General features: G+C 43.9%; 1 protein-coding gene across 5 annotated transcripts in view; it reads right to left on the bottom strand.

Moving 5' to 3' along the window:
* SLC22A4 (solute carrier family 22 member 4) overlaps nucleotides 1-16123 on the bottom strand; it is a 96134-nt gene that overhangs the window by 25921 nt on the left and 54090 nt on the right. For 4 of the 5 annotated variants that reach the window (XM_050962699.1, XM_050962702.1, XM_050962701.1 and 1 more), the window contains 3 exons: nucleotides 15645-15827; nucleotides 9197-9332; nucleotides 3333-5983 (listed from right to left, as the gene is read on the bottom strand). In XM_050962699.1, coding sequence (XP_050818656.1) covers nucleotides 5902-5983; nucleotides 9197-9332; nucleotides 15645-15827 — 401 coding nt within the window. In that variant the 3' untranslated portion in view covers nucleotides 3333-5901. Of the gene's footprint in view, nucleotides 1-3332; nucleotides 5984-9196; nucleotides 9333-15644; nucleotides 15828-16123 lie in introns of those variants that run through there. The other variant, XM_050962700.1, reaches the window with a different exon arrangement.

Below are 16123 nucleotides of genomic sequence, written 5' to 3'. Positions count from 1 at the left end.
AAAATTAATATTGTGTAGTAAACCACTTTGTTTTGGCTGTTTTCTATTAAAATCATTCATCTATCAGAGCACAAATTGCCTTCCAGCTGGACAATTTAGCTATCAAGATTTAAATATTCCATCAAGTACCAAGTGACAAGCTTCCACGTCCATGGGGGTGGAGGGGTAATTTAACACTTGAGTGAGGGCAGTTAGATTAGTAAGGTATGAAAACATAAGCAGCTGGGGCGTGAGGACTTTTTAGTAGCGTGAGGATGGAGCTTTCTGGAATCTGAATTGTGCTGCCCTTTTCTTCTACACCATGAAGGATTAATCTTCATGGCACTGGTATCGATTAATCAATTTGGGCACAGAGAGGGTGAATTATCCTCAGAAAAATCTACGTGGGATAGTAAATAGCTTAGAAATGCATAAGGGAACAACTCAACAGCCTGGACGGGGTTAAATCTGCAATTTGTCAGCATCTCCTTGAAGGCACCAGATCTTGTTGGCACAGGAAAATGATAAAGATTGATAGTCCTTTTTGGAGGTGCTTTCCCTCAAGGTCTGTTTTCATGGAAAGTGAATATATATCACGTATGCCAGCAAAAAAACCCAAAACAAACCTGCCCTCAGAATGAGGACACAATTCCGAAGCCTACAGAATAATTTGAATTTCACACTAGAGCCATCTACTCCCCCTATTTTCTTTATTGTCTCATTTTTTGTTTTCATTTCATTTCATTTTGAAGCCCCCGGGCCCTGGCTCTTCTGCCCATATTCCCCAATCAGGTTCACAGTTTCAGTAAGTGCCTTTTGCTCAGAGAACCTGGAAAAGGTTTGACGTCAACAGTGATTCGTTAATAATGACTTTGGAATATTTGTTCAGTTTTTTTTTAAAATCTGGAGTAAAAACCACATTCACTGATGCTTGTTGCCAATAAGATTTTATTTTCCAGACTTTATGACAGATACAAAGCATTAGGAGACCCAAAAAAATGCTACATATAAACAAACTATAGTCCCACAAACATTAGATACAACTTACGTGTGTCTCATCAAGCACCATAGGCAACTAATTATTAGAAGACCCCTCCTTCCCCGTCCCCAAAAAGAAAATGAAAACCGATCAGTACCAAACAATTACACTGAATATTAAACTTTCTCTTTAGAACATTCTCAGCTTGGGGAACACCTATTTACACTTAATTACCACAAAGGAAATTAAATGGACATGAGAACTTAGTGTTTCAGAATGTGTATTTTAAAATTTCATGGAAGGATGCACCTGACCCTACAATGGATCCATGTAGACAGAGGCTTTTCACCCAAGCAGAGTCCCATTGACCTCAAAGGGGTGCTGTGTTAGCGCAGGAGTGCACCTACACCAATTAGCTTGCAGGATTTGGGCCTTAAGAGTCCGTAACCTTAAAAGAACACTATCAGTGTTAATAGGCCAAAAGACTGCCCTATCTTGATAGTTCTCCATTCTGGAAGAGCTTACTGTAGCGCTCCCACTTCCCATTCTCTCTCCCCCGACACACACACTTATTCCATGCTAACTAAATGTTAAATGACTTCTCGACCTGTCTAATAATAAGCTGGGGTACACCCCCCATTTCCAAGGAATGTCACACATAGATAGGGTTACTGTCCACTTAAGTTATATTTTAAATATATTTCCTAATATTTTACCATTCTGGATTTTAAAAAACTTCCAATTTTTAAAAAAAATCTAATTACTTTCCGCTATTTCTGTTGTTTGTTTACTTCCTACATTCGTCTCACTTTGGATAATGAATATCAGTGCAGTCCGCAACACTTTTCTTCAGTCAGTTTCATTTTCAGGTTCTGTGCTTTAATGTTTGAGTTACAAACACTGCAGAGGGCATATGTTTGAAAAACTAAACTGTTTTCATACAGTATCTAGTGGTCTCAGGGAGGGGATATTTCTGGCAAAATTGTCTTACGAAGTTTAAATGTTGGGCCCCAAGTGAGTTAAACATATCTGCTCAAACTCTAACAACATTCTGATTAAGAATCCATCAGCAGCAAAAAGGAAGCTGCTCCTCGCTGCAGTCTGAAGAATAAGACAAAGTAAAGCCACTCTCCAGTGACCCTTCCAAAAAGGACTTTGTCTAGACCAATGCTTCTCAACCAGGGGTCCGAGGCCCACTGGGGGACTGCAAGCAGGTTTTAGGGGGTCTGCCAAAATAAATCAGATAGTAGGGCTGATGTTAGTCTCACTGGGACCTGAGGCTGAAGCCGAAGCCCGAACAACTTAGCTTTGCAGGTCCCCTGTGATGTGGGGCCCCGGGCAATTGCCGTGCTCGATACCCCCTAATGCTAGCCCTGGCTTTTAATCTACTGCAGTGATTCTCAAACTTTTGTACTGGTGACCCCTTTCACATAGGAACCCTCTGAGTGCGACCCCCCTTATAAAGTAAAACACTTGAAATATATTTAATAGCATTATAAATGCTGGAGGCCAAATAGGTTTTGGGGTGGAGGCTGACAGCTCGCAACACCCCATGTAATAACCTCGCGACCCCCTGAGGGGTCCTGACCCCCAGTTTGAGAACCCTTGATCTACTGGAAATGCAGGAAGAGTTGTGGAACAAGCGGGCTGTGGAGTTTTTATAGCATGTTGGGGAGGCCTCAGAAAGAAAAAGGTTGCAAACCCCTGGTCTAGACAGCATCCTTTTAAGACTTGGAGAGCATTTAACAATTTGCAATGAGGAGTTCTAGGCTCAGACATCAGTCACTAGAGTTCTGCGAACTTTTAAAGAAGTCTGCAAATACCACAGGCTTTTAAGACCAAAACAATCCTTCTTTGCCTGTAGCAGTGGCTCTCTCCTGGGGCTCTATTGTTAAAGTACATTCACCAAGCCCAATCTGGTACAAGAAGAACTTGAAATGAACTTCTAGCTTTTGCAAACTTTTCCCATCCGCTTGCAGATCAGATTTCACTTGCATTTCCCCCAGGGCCGGCTCCAGGCCCCAGCGCGCCAAGCGTGTGCTTGGGGCGGCATGCCACGAGGGGACGCTCTGCCAGTTGCCGGGAGGGCGGCAGGCGGCTCCGGTGGACCTCCTGCAGGTGTTCCTGCGGAGGGTCCGCTGGTCCCGTGGCTCCGGTGGAGCATCCGCAGGCACGCCTGCAGGAGGTCCACCGGAGCCGCGGGACCAGCAGACTTTCCGCAGGGACGCCTGCGGGAGGTCCACCGGAGCCGCGGGACCAGCGGACCTTCCGCAGGGACGCCTGCGGGAGGTCCACCAGAGCTGCGGGACAGGCGAGCGGCAGAGCACCCCCTGCGGCGTGCCGCCGTGCTTGGGGCGGCAAAATGGCTAGAGCCGGCCCTGATTTCCCCCCCACACACACACACCTTATGAGCCTATTCAAACAGATTCATAACTATGATAGCCAGTTACTGAAACATAATTTAGTCAATGTCTTAAAGAAAGAGACTTCCTTTCACAAAATTTTAAACACATAGGAGACTTCACTCTTTTCAGTTACAGTCCACAGATAAAATAGGTTATATAATAGGTCAGTGCACATTTTTATTATAATAAAGAAAAACAAGCTAATGGCAACTGCCACATTTTCGTCTATACTTCAGCAGCTCCAATAAGCCAGCTTCAGACCTTGCTGAGGATAGATAATACAGACACAGCAGGGCATATGTGATTATCAGGGCACACGAGGAATAATACAACTCCCAGCAAAATCAATGGGAATAGTCCTCTCCTTCCCCAACCCCAAAGCACTGCTTTACAAGTGGTACCCTGACTGCTCATAAATTTACAGCTCCCATATTGAGCCCCAACTTATAACTTATCTGAAAAATTTTATAATCAAAGCTGTATTTGAGAGGCAGACAACTTATCATGAGGACTGCAGTGCTAGGCAAAATCAAGTGTATGTTAAAACTTGTCCAGCAGCATTTTAAGCCTATGCAATTCTCTTAGGGAGGCTTTACCATTTTAGAAGAAATAAATAAAATAATAATAGTGCCAGAAACTGGACTTTTTGCCCCTCTTGATCCCTCCATAGAGGGATTTCTTCAGACATCACTGTTCAAACCTGGGAGAGATTCATCAGAAGACAGAAAGCCTCCTTGCAAATGCTCCATCAGGTGAAGTAACTCCTTTTTTGCTAGGTTTAGACACAATTTAAAGTCCTTGTTATAACAGTTTCACAATCTTCTGAGTACAGTCCTCTAATGTCAAAAACAGTCTCATTAAAAATTAAAGCTGCTAATACTTAAACTATATGAGAGGTATCAGTGCTACAGGGCTGGGAAATGGACTGATAAACACAAGCTGTCAAAAACATAGACAAACTTGTTTTTTATTTTAATTAAAAACATGCAAAATTAAGTTTTCTGTGACCCTAAGAAGTTACAAGAGTATAAAAATATTTCAACTGGTTTCAGAAATATCCAAGTCTCTGATCACATCAAAGAGAATACGTATCACCTTTTTTATAGAAAGTATCTTCATAAAAATATGGCCACAATATACCTAGCCCAATCCCCACATCTCATGTAAACAGCTCTATGCCATGCTAATATCAAGGGTTTGATGAAAATGGTAACTGAAGTAATCTAAACAGTTATTCTACATGTTATACCAAAGGGAATTTCCTCTATATTAAAAAAAAATCAGCTATATCAAATCTTTAAATATTGCAAATGCCTTATGAAGAAAACACTGTCTGAAAAGAGATGAGATAGCAGCAACTGAACAGAACCTTGGCCCAGGACAATGGCCGCCTTGCGCTACATTATCAATATGCCAAACCATTTATGCAAAATAAAGGTTTGATTTTCAAAGCCAGAGTCTTTACGCCTGAAACACACAGTCTGATGCACTTCAATTTAATTTCTGTTTGAATACCTTTGCCTGATAGATTCAGTTTCATAAACGACTGTTTCTCTATCATTACTGATGTGCTGTGTTGCACTTGTGTCTCAGCCACAACTGGCTTCCACATGAAAGCAAAAAAGCTTCAGGAAGCCCAGATGGCAGTGCATGCCAGTTACACAGTTTAAGTAGGTGAGAGGTTATGAAGTTTCTCTCTTTGTTTAAACTTACTAAGGTGAAATTCACTCCTGTGCCAAGGGCCTACACAAGACAAACAGCACTCAAATCCCCCTTAAGCTTCCAGACTGAGGCTTAACTGGTGCATACTCCTTTTGCTGATCCTGTGCGCAGTAGGGGAATGTCACCTTCTGAATAATGATTAACCATCATCAATCCGGCAGGCTAGGCAGATTTCATTTGGCCAGAAAGTACGTATGCAACTAAAATATCTTTTTGCTAAGAAAGCATTATAACACTGTTTTCTTCTAGCGCAGTATTTGTTCGAAAGCCTGTAGTGCATGAACTAACAGCATAAGTATAAAGTGTATTGCACTGCAAGCAGCGCTGTCATTTGACTCTTCATCTAATATTGTTCTAACTTTTTTTGTAATGTTCATTTAAGCGTTAAGACTTTGAAATAGTTCTCATTTGAAAATACCGGCGTTAGAATCTTGAACTAATTTTTTACTTTGGTATTTCAGTTCACGTTTAAGCAGCTTTTGAGTGCAAGATTCCATTGAGTCAGTGCTGTGACTGCTCCTAATGCTCTCTTATAACCTGATTTTCAGAGGGTGCTGAGCACTCATAGCTTCCTACTTAAACAGAAGCGACAGCTGACTGAAACCTCTGAAAATCAGGTCACTGAGGATAAACTATGGGGAATCCTATGGAAGTAAATGGCATCTTCACAGCACTATATATAGTACAATAGTACTGGAGATTGTAGGTTCATAACTATGTGGCACCAGTAGTTTTGACCCCAGGTTTTATTCTGGTAGGAAATGCATTGAGCAGTACTTGTTCTTTTTCCAGCCCATCAGGAGATGCAGAGCCTAATCATAGCGGTGTTATCTGAGTCTTGGAGTCTTCAATCTCCTTTGAACTCCTTACATGGTTGGTGCGTTGTCTGTTTCTGAATCTGAAAATGAGTAAGATTTGAGGGCTACAGAACATTTAATAGGAACCAGACATGAGACATTCCGCTCCCAAGCAAAACCACTAAACTAACCGAGCTGCATCACTGAAAACATCTTCCAATATAAAACTGCAGAAGAGCCCATTACATTGGGATGTGATGCTTTAGAAGGAACCCCCTTCTGGACTGAAGAGATGATAAAATGAACGTTTGCGAGACTGCGTGTCAATACTCGCTGGTCCAGTGGAGATCGTTTCATCCACCCACACAAAGAGCATGTGTTTAGGAAGTGTGTGCATGAGGCTTGTGGCAAAATTTCAGCTGTGCCCAGTAGTTGCAGTTAAAGTTTTATGAATTTAAGAACTTACAAACCACAGATCAAACACCTAGGAAACCCCTAACAGTGACAAGGAGCAGCAGGCATTTCCTCAGGAGTGCCTCTTACCCTGAGAATTACATACCCTTATGTACATCATGGATAGCCTTTTATAGGCAGTTCCAGCCTTCTCCAAATATTTATTGCTCTTTAAGATCAAATCTGCCCACAGTGCTGAGCCAGAATAACCTGGCTATGTGGTAGGGGAGTTGCACTATGGCTACCACAGCCCCCAAAGGCAAGTGCCCACTCTTTCCCTGGTGTTGGAAGAAGGTAGAAAGAAAATGGCCAGCATATATGCATAGTTGGGCTCAGCTCAGATGTCCCCTCAGCTGCAGCATATTGGAAAACCCTCAGTGGAGCACAAGAGGTTTATATCTGTCCAGGCTCATCAGTTTTCCCCTACCTTCACCCCACACAGCAGAATTACATGCATCCAGGCCTCTCTTCACCCATTGGGGAAGGAAGACAGGATTTGCCTCTCACAGTGTTATAACTGCAATATGCACAAGTACAGTCACTTAAAGCACAAGCCACAATACACAAAGTACAATACTACATCTCTTTTCAGGGATAGGTACGTTGCCTCACCACACAGCCCCTTCTCCCCATCCCCACTGGCACCTGCTGCAGAGCACTATATTAAGTGTCGGTGTCTCATTGGAATGCTAGGAGTTCTGAGAGCAGAGCATTCTGTAACTAACTTATTTTAATCACAAACCGTCCCCATAAAACAGTTATGACAAACGTTAGAACCAACTGCAGATTTGGCACATGGCATCTCTACGCATGTGTGTGCATGCATAAGATTTCAGTTGACACGTTTGTACAGGGTGACCCAAACAGAAGCATCCAGTGTAGCAAGAGAACATTGCATGTTCTTTATAGCTACAGGAAGGAGCGTCAGGGGCGGGAGTGGCGGGTAATCTGTCTCAAATTATACCAGCAGCTCTTTATCTACCAAAAGAAAAGAACTATAAATGCTGAAATCCTGTTTTCATAGTAGAGCCCAATCTCTTTCTATTCAAAGGACAAAGCGTTATTTAAATGAAACAAGAACAATCCTATTAAATGAACAGCCTTTCTATATACTAGAAGGGAAAATACAAAAAATTTGCGATGTTCTCTACATATGATTGTGTGCTACCTCACCCACCTTCTCTCTCTTACATACACATGGTCTAATTAATACAGCATCCTTGTGAGGGATGAAAATATTATCCCTATTTTAAAGATGAAGGAAAGGCACCCAGAGAGGTGTGGTGATTTGCCCTAGATGATGCAAAGCAATTCAGTGGTAGCAGTTGGAACACACCTGAGGCTCCCTCCTGACCCAGTGTATCCTGCTCCCAACCTCTTATTCCAAATCCTGCCTCAAAACAGATGTCTTCAATTTAAAAAAAAAAAAAATTGGTAGCCACCTATCTTAAAAAAATGATCTAAGACAAAACCGTCCTCCTGGGACAATCTGGATTGTCCATCTATTTAAGATGAAAGTACCCCAGCACGGGACCATGTTTACCCCTGTCTCTTATACACCGGGAGGCCCCCCTGAACATGCTATAAAAACTCCACAGCCCGCCTGTTCCACAACTCCTCTTTCTGAATTTCCAGAAGATTAAAGACCTTGAGGTCTTTAAATCATGATTTGAGGGCTTCAATAACTCAGACATAGGTTAGGGGTTTGTTACAGGAGTGGGTGGGTGAGATTCTGTGGCCTGCATTGTGCAGGAGGTCAGATTAGATGATCATAATGGTCCCTTCTGACCTTAAAGTCTATGAGTCTAAAAGCCAAGGCTGGCATTAGGGGGTAGCAAGCAGGGCAACTGCCCGGGCCCCCATGCCACAGCAGGCCTGCAAAGCTAAGTTGTTCGAGCTTCAGCTTCAGCCCCCGGCCCCAGTAAGTCTAACACCGGCCCTACTCTCTGGTTTATTTTGGCAGACCCCCTAAAACCTGCTTGCATCCCCCCCAGTGGGCCCTGGGCCCCTGGTTGAGAACTGCTGTTGTATAGCGCCTGACACTCTGGTTGTGCTTCTATAATAAATACTAACACCACAGCTCAGGCATTCCTGGCTTTGAGTTCAATCCACTGGGCCATGCTGCCCCCAACATACAAGAGAAATTTTGGTCTGTTAAACACTCTGTTTACTGAGCCCACTAATAACAGTGAAGACCTCTACTATGAGTACTGGAGCCATTCAGGATAACATTTCAAGAAAGGACTCTGACGTCTGAGTGCTTATCTCAAAGCACTGTTGGTCTTGTTTCCAAAAAGTCTGAGCACCCACAGGACTTCAGTTGGGAGTCATGGGTGCTCAGCAAGTCTGAAAGATCAGTCCCACTGTATATCAAGCCAGGCACTAAAAATCAGAGGCCACTTCTGAAAGGTTTGGTCTATTGCAGCGGTTCTCAAACTGTGGGTTGGGACCCCAAAGTGGGTCGCCACCCCTTTTTAATGGGTTCGCCAAGGCTGACTTATACTTGCTGGGATCTGAGGCCAAAGCCTGAGCCCCACCGCCCCGTGGCCAAAGCTGAATCCTAAGAGCTTCAGCCTTGGGCAGCGGGACTCAGGTTACAGGCCCCCTCCCCGGGGCTGAAGCCTTTGGGATTCAGCTTCCTCACCCCCTGGCCTGGGGCAGTGGGGCTTCGGTCCTCCCTCCTGGGGTCATGTAGTAAGTTTTGTTGTCAAAAGGGGGTTGTAGTGCAATGAAGTTTGAGAACCCCTGGTCTATTGGAACAGACCTGTAAAATACTCATTTGTTTAGTGTAATGAGGAGATGATATTGAACTGGTTATGGCTGTACGCTTCAGATCTATGGAGTGAATGAAATCCACTTACCCTTTTACTCTTAGCATCTGGTCAAAGGTCTCAGGGAGAGGATTTCCATAACTTTCTGGGAGAAACAGGGTAAGGATCCCTATCAGCACAGTCAGGCTTCCCATGAGAATGTAAGGCAGGAATCTGTCATAGGCACCTGGCAGAACACAGGACATGGCAACATGAGTTATACACCAACCATCACAACAAGCTCATAGATAGAATAAATATTCAAGACATCACTATATTGTATAATTCACTTTGCATAATTTGTTAGCCAATATTTCCACCTAGAAATCAGCACAAGTTAATCCCAAACTGGAGTTACTTATGTACCTGCCAATCCTATCCAAAGGGTTTTTCAATTAAAAATATGCCAAACGACAATATGGGATGATCACATATCACCAGCCGTATCTCATCTGGGTTGCCAGTTACTACTCTGGCACTAATTATGTACCATTTAACAGCTCCCACATGCTGCTTCTTCAATGTAGGATAACAAATGTCTTGGCAAGATAAACACAATTGTTCTAGTACCACTGCTGGAGGAAGTGAGCCTTCAATAGTCTGTTTATATTTGGACTCAAATCTTAGCCTCATGGTAAAACTTCATTAAACAAAAATTAAGCTTCCTCCACTAACAGCACATTCAAAAAAAACTTGATTAGAAGTGGGGAAAGCATCAGGCCTCCTGTGACAGACAGTGCCCTTGGTCTAGTCAGAATCAGGTTTGGGATTGGAAAGTAACTACTATCCCCAGAAGCTTTACGTTTGTGCACAAGTGTATGGTCAGGATGCAAAATCTGCAAACCACAATAGCACAGAACATTAGGGACCTTTCAGAAAAGGTGCAAACCATGGAACCAGAGAGTATCTTATATCGAATAGATGTACTCTGCACATGACGATATTATCTCTGATTGAAGTTATACCTGTAGACTTTACGAGGTAGAGAATAAAGCTAGGATTAAACACCAAAGATCTCTGGTGTATCAGAGGAAGCCAATGTTTGCGCTTTGATCTCCATCTTCATTCAATAACTGGCTAAACTATATGGTCCTAATTTAGCCGAAGCAAACATCAACAGCTCACAGCCTTCTCCTAAACCTTATCTTTTCCTATTTTAAATATGTGTGACTTCCTCCATCAGTGCGCCACCGTCCTGAAGGCAGGCCCATGGGACATAGGAATCCAAAATACGAGAAAAATCACATTTTTTCCTTACTATATGAATAACCTCTGCATTATTATTAATGATTATTTGCATTGCATTAACATTCAAGGATCCCAAGCAGGATTAGGGCTGCACAGCCTTATGTGCTGAACAAACACAAAGAGATTGAAACAGAGGGAATTTTTTTTTTATTACAAAGAATAAACAGAAATCCTGGACACAAGCTGGTAGTTTTGTGACTGTAATAGTTGCTAAAACATTAGATGAGAGACTCACATGGTGATAAATGATTTGAAAATTTTGCCATGCTCAAACTGGGTGAGACAGTATACGTAAAATTATCCCCTCACTTTCTCTGTCACCATAAATCAGGATTAATTCTCTTGATGTAAATGGAGTTATATTGGTTTAAAAGCCACTTGAGAGACAGGAGAGGAGAATCAGTCCTTATATATTAGTAAATTATATATATATGAGCTGAGCAGCTGGGCATATAATGGACATATAGCTTCACTAATATCAGTGGAGCTATACTCACTTAATGGCAGCTAAAGTTCTTGCCCATAATGTTTATACAAATATTTAATCATGTGAGAATGCAGAGTAACAGGAAATTTATTATAGGAGCAGCTGAGTCATCTGACAAGTCTCATTGCAAAATGCTGTTTTTCACTGTTTATAGCTTTGCCAAAAGGGAACCTTTCAGGCTGAAGTTTTCCATTCCAGGTGTCTGCTCAAGCTGAATTATTCATTGTTATTATTATTATTATTTTAAAGTTTCAGCAAAAATGGTTCAGCTATTTCAGAGAAGATTAGGGAAAACATAAGTTGTTTTGCCCATGTTAAGAAGGTTAATGCAATTGTTTTGCTGGGAACCTTTACCATCTCCAGGGGAAGAGAGGGGTGCCATCCTCATGTCCAGAACATGCCTTCCGCCATCCCAGCAAATAACCACCCACATTTGGCCTCGTTACAAGCCTCTGGAAAACACCTGCAGGTTACATATGCTCAGTGGAGTCTTGCTAGAAGCAGCTAAACCTCTGAGGCTTCTGTTCTCCCTGAGTATGTTCAAGTCACTCTCAGCTCCTCACCTGTGACAGAGTGCATGTGGGCCATCCCCACAGAGCAGCTGAGGACTTTCCAACTCAGGGCTACAGTTGCTGAAAAGGATTTGTCCTGTAATGGCTGCTCCTAGTTAGGGTGGGGATAGGTATTGGAACTGAGAGCAGGGAGCCTGTCTCAAGAACTCCCCTCCTGGCATTCAGACAGTGTGGAGGAGGAACCTGTCTGATCTGAATGTTTAGGGGACAAAAGCAGGGAAAGGAATAGACGTGGACAAGGCATCTGCTGAGACTGGGTCTGTCTGGCAAGGAGACTGGAACTGGAAGCTGGGGAAGGGAGACTGGCACTGGTTGGGCAAGGAAACTTGGAGTAGGAGGGGGGAAACCTGGGAGCCAGTGAGGAAAACAGGGGAAGAGGACACAGACTGGATGAAGAGCTGGGGGGAAGAGTGGGACTGGAACAAGGAGCCGGGAAGGTGGTGGGAGGCAGAGATTGGATGAGGAGTCCAGGGAGGGAGACTGGGAGTCAGTGGGGTGGGAGAGGAGAGACAGATTGGAAGGGGGATGTCACACAGCCAAGTGGGAAAGGGCTCACTGTTCCTTACAAGCAACTCTTGTCTCAGACTTAACAAACTCACTACACCTAACACACTGGTTTCATGATAGTTATCCATAAAGGGTAGCATGCGAGGTCTCTACTGAAAGCTTGTAACTTATCAAGACTCATAATCATTGTGCGATGCGTATATGGGTAATAGTAACATTATTCTTTAACTATATTTAAAATTATACCCTTATGGTCTTGAAGTAAAAGTGAGTCACCATGGGAATGATGCTGGCCCATTCAAGGGAGAGGGAACTCTCACCTCTCTCTGGCTATCTGATTACATAATGTTTTGCTCAGTTGTTTACCTTCGCACCAACCCAGAAAAATTAAACATAAAAACCACTTGGAAGTGACAAGGAAGGACAGAAGAGTGAGGGGGGTGCCCTGTCTGTGAATAAAGACTGATTCAATACATCACAGGGTGGAGGAAGACATTCTACATCCGTCCACTGAGGTGGTACCTGGATGAGTGGAGGTGCTTTGTGAAAGACGGGGTCCTAGCTCCTTGGGGCTAGCCAGCACTGCAAAAGACTGAACTTTGGAGTGAGAATCTACTTTATTAGCTAGGACAGGTAACTATGAATAAGGGTAGGCCCTACTTCACATTTTATGATTTTGTTTCGTATGTAACCATTTGTTTCCATCACTCCACTTGTTTCTGTTTAAGAAGAAAAATGGAGATTCAAATAAATTCTCTTTTGTTTTACTACCATTGAACAAGTGCTGTGTGTGATACAGGAGCTATGGGCTAGGTGAAAACTGGGACACACTGTTTCAGATGAACTGGACTTTCTGTGGATATCCAGTGATTAGGGGCTGGACTCCACAAGTGGACCCTTTGAAGGAACTTGAGGGCTGCAGTGCATCCACTGTCAATCTCCAGGTGTAGCCCGGAGGAGAGCGCTCATGTGCCTGACAGGTTGATTGTGTTAGGGAGCTAACACCCGACTGGCACAGGCACTGGAGAAAGCTGGCAATAAGGTGACTCACAGCCCTCCGTGCCCCGAGAAGCCTCACAGGGGAACTGGGACTGACTGAACAAGGAGACTCTGACTGGCTGGGAGGGGCGGGGATGAGAGGCTGGCACTCACACGGTGAACCTGGATGGAGAGACTACGACCGAGTGGGCAAGGAAACTGGGATGGGGTGAGACACCTGAGGAGCAGGGATAGCGACTGGGTGGGGATAAAGAATGGGACTGGGATACAGAGCTAGGAGTAGTGAAGAGACCAACTGGGACAGGCTGGAAGGGATAGGACAGGAGAGGGGTCAAGCTTGTGGGGAAATGTGCACAAGGGTCCATATCTATTTCATTCCTTTTCAGAACCTTGAATGGAAACCAAGATTCCCGAGTCTCACCATTTCTCTGCTACCTGTGAAGTCCACTGGCAAAGTGTGTGTGTGTCTCATCCCCTGCTACTGCTGGTCCACATAGTGGATCACAAGCTACTATAGCTAATAGTTACTCTGTTAGATCTAAAAGTTCCTACGCTGCTGATGAACTTGGGGGTGTCAATATGATTCCACTTAATGGAATTTCTATTATTTCAATGTGCTTTTTTAGAAACCAAAGAAGTCGCAAACAGAAAGTTACATTAAAAACACCAGGGTTGCAAAATCAAGCACTCAAAAGTGCCAGAATTAAGTCTGTGCAACTCGACCCTTTTATACTTAAGCATTAGGATACAGTCTTTAATTACTTGAACACATACCATTTTTTCTGCAGGACCCATCTCATTCAGGATGGTCCTGATCTAGAGATGAATCAGGGTTCTGTAGTGAAGGAGACTTATCTGTTAGGACTCCTGCTTCATTTGCTGCAGAACTTGGAAGTGGTGTAATGAATGAGGCAATAGATTGTAGGAAGAGACAGCATGTTGTCTCATATCTAAGGCAACTGAATGCTGCTCTGAAGAAGTGGATTCTATCCTTGCCTGTGACTCAGGTTCTCTATGTAAGGCTAGTTAAATCACTTAGACCAAACTTCTCAGAGGTAGTCCCTCATTGCTTCACTTAAGACCCTGGGGTCGGATATATAGGAGTGCTGAACACTCACAGCGGCAATAGAAATCAATCAAAGGTCTGCTTATAGCATCATGTGGCACTTCATAGGTTAAGGACTCTGAAAAAAAAATCAGGACCTACCCATCGCAAATTGAGCAACCAAAATGACTGAATACTTTTGACTTTAATCTCTAGGTGCCTCAGCTCTCCATCTATAAAATGCTGTGTGAACAGCTAATTAAAGACTGCCGTAACGCATACGCACAAAAGGGCTGAATTTCCTTTTACTTTTGAGTGTTTGACTTGGCAGCCTTAACATTTCTTTCAACATAGTGTTTTGTGTGTAATTCGATATATTACATGTTCACACCACTGTGTACACATTATACAGCATATTTTCTAAGTACCATTTTCAGTAAAGTATAGATGCCAAGAGATTATCTGACCTTCATCTGCCTGTTTTTCAGCATCTGAAAAGTCTCTGTGCTCTCTTCTACACTGACCGCCAGGGCCAGCTCCAAGTTTTTTGCTGCCCCAAGCAAAAAAATGTTCCCGCATCCCCCCCCGGCCCCATCCCAACTCCGCCCCTTCCCTGCCCCATTCTAACCCCTTCCCCAAATTCCTAGCCCTGCCTCCTCCCCCTGGGGTGCCGCATTTCCTCTCCTATCCCTCTCTCCCAGGCAAGCCTGGGAGGGAGGGGGGAGAAGCAGAGTGGCAGCACGCTCGAGGGAGGAGGCGAAGGTGAGCTGGGGGCGGGGGGGGAGCAGTTCCTCTGCCCCACCCCAGGGTTACTTCCTGTGGCCCTTCCCACGCTCCCCACTACCACAGTTCACCTCCGCTCCGCCTGCTTCCCTGAGCGCATTGCTGCTGCTCCACTTCTGCCCTCTCCCTCCCAGGCTTGCCACAAAACAGCTGATTTGCGTGGCAAGCATGGGAGGGAGGGAGGAGAAGTGGAGCGGCGGCACTGGAGCAGAGGTGAGCAGGGGGGGCGGTTCTTTTTGCACCCCAAGCAAAACAAAAAGTGCCGCCCCAGCACACGCTTGGAGCGCTGGTGCCTAGAGCCGGCCCTGCTGACCGCTATGCAATGAATGCACTACATGTGCTAATCAATTAGGCCACCACTATGCTTTCTATATTTAAGTCTCTCCCAAAGGCCCATTTGGGCCATCATGCCCTTGGGAAATTAGCTGACTGATAATGGCAAATTTCAGGAGTGACTGAGATTAGTTTTCAAGAGTGCACTATCAAGATGAGGCAAAGTATCATCTCAGCCACTCTACCTGTATGTTTCACCCCTTTGCTTTCCCTCTTTGTCTCTGGATTGTGAGCAGAGTGACCAGGCCTCTTCTGTTTGGAAAGCACCTGCCTCAATCAAAGAGAATAAAAGGGCCCGATACATCACTGCTGCACCTGTATAAAACCGGAGTAACGCCATTTATTTCCTTTGGTGTAAAACAAAATGGCCCAAAATGTGACTGAAATTATAAGATCTAAAAAGTTGGTTTAAAAATCTCAGGAGCACCAGGGCTTTCTAGCTTGCGCCCATTCTCTGGGATAACTTTTCTGTGCCGTTTGCTCTCATCTGTTTAAATTCAAGCCAAATGACAGAAGACATCTCACCAAGGTAAACAAAGTAAGGAGCGATGATGCTGCCCACCCTGGAGGACATGGAAGTAGCTCCAACTGCCATGTTTCTTACTATTGTTGGGTAGAGCTCAGAAGTGTAGACATAAAGCATTGAGAATGCGGATGTGATCCCAAACTTCCCCAGCATCACCAGGAAGACAGACAGGATGTGTAAGTCTAAAAATAAAATTAAATAAGGATCAATAAAGCTGCATCAAGTTCCCATGCTTGTTACTGCCATTGCTTTTACCTCCTAAAGACTTCAGCTTTTCACCTCTCTATAATTGTAGTCTTCTCTTATCATAACCACCCCCCAGACCTAGATTATCCAATTCATAATTTGAGCAGGCAGCTTATTTTGTACTACCAGGACTTTGGTTCATCCCCAATCTGAAAGTGCACTTGAAATACATTACAGCTCTGATTCAGCAAACCACATAAGCACATGCTTAAATTCATATCTGATCAGCAAT

Source organism: Gopherus flavomarginatus, chromosome 7, assembly GCF_025201925.1.
Source record: "Gopherus flavomarginatus isolate rGopFla2 chromosome 7, rGopFla2.mat.asm, whole genome shotgun sequence".
NCBI classification, from domain to species: Eukaryota; Metazoa; Chordata; order Testudines; family Testudinidae; genus Gopherus; species Gopherus flavomarginatus.
The sequence above is the reverse complement of the archived record's forward strand: the minus strand, read 5'-3'. Positions and strand labels throughout refer to the sequence as shown.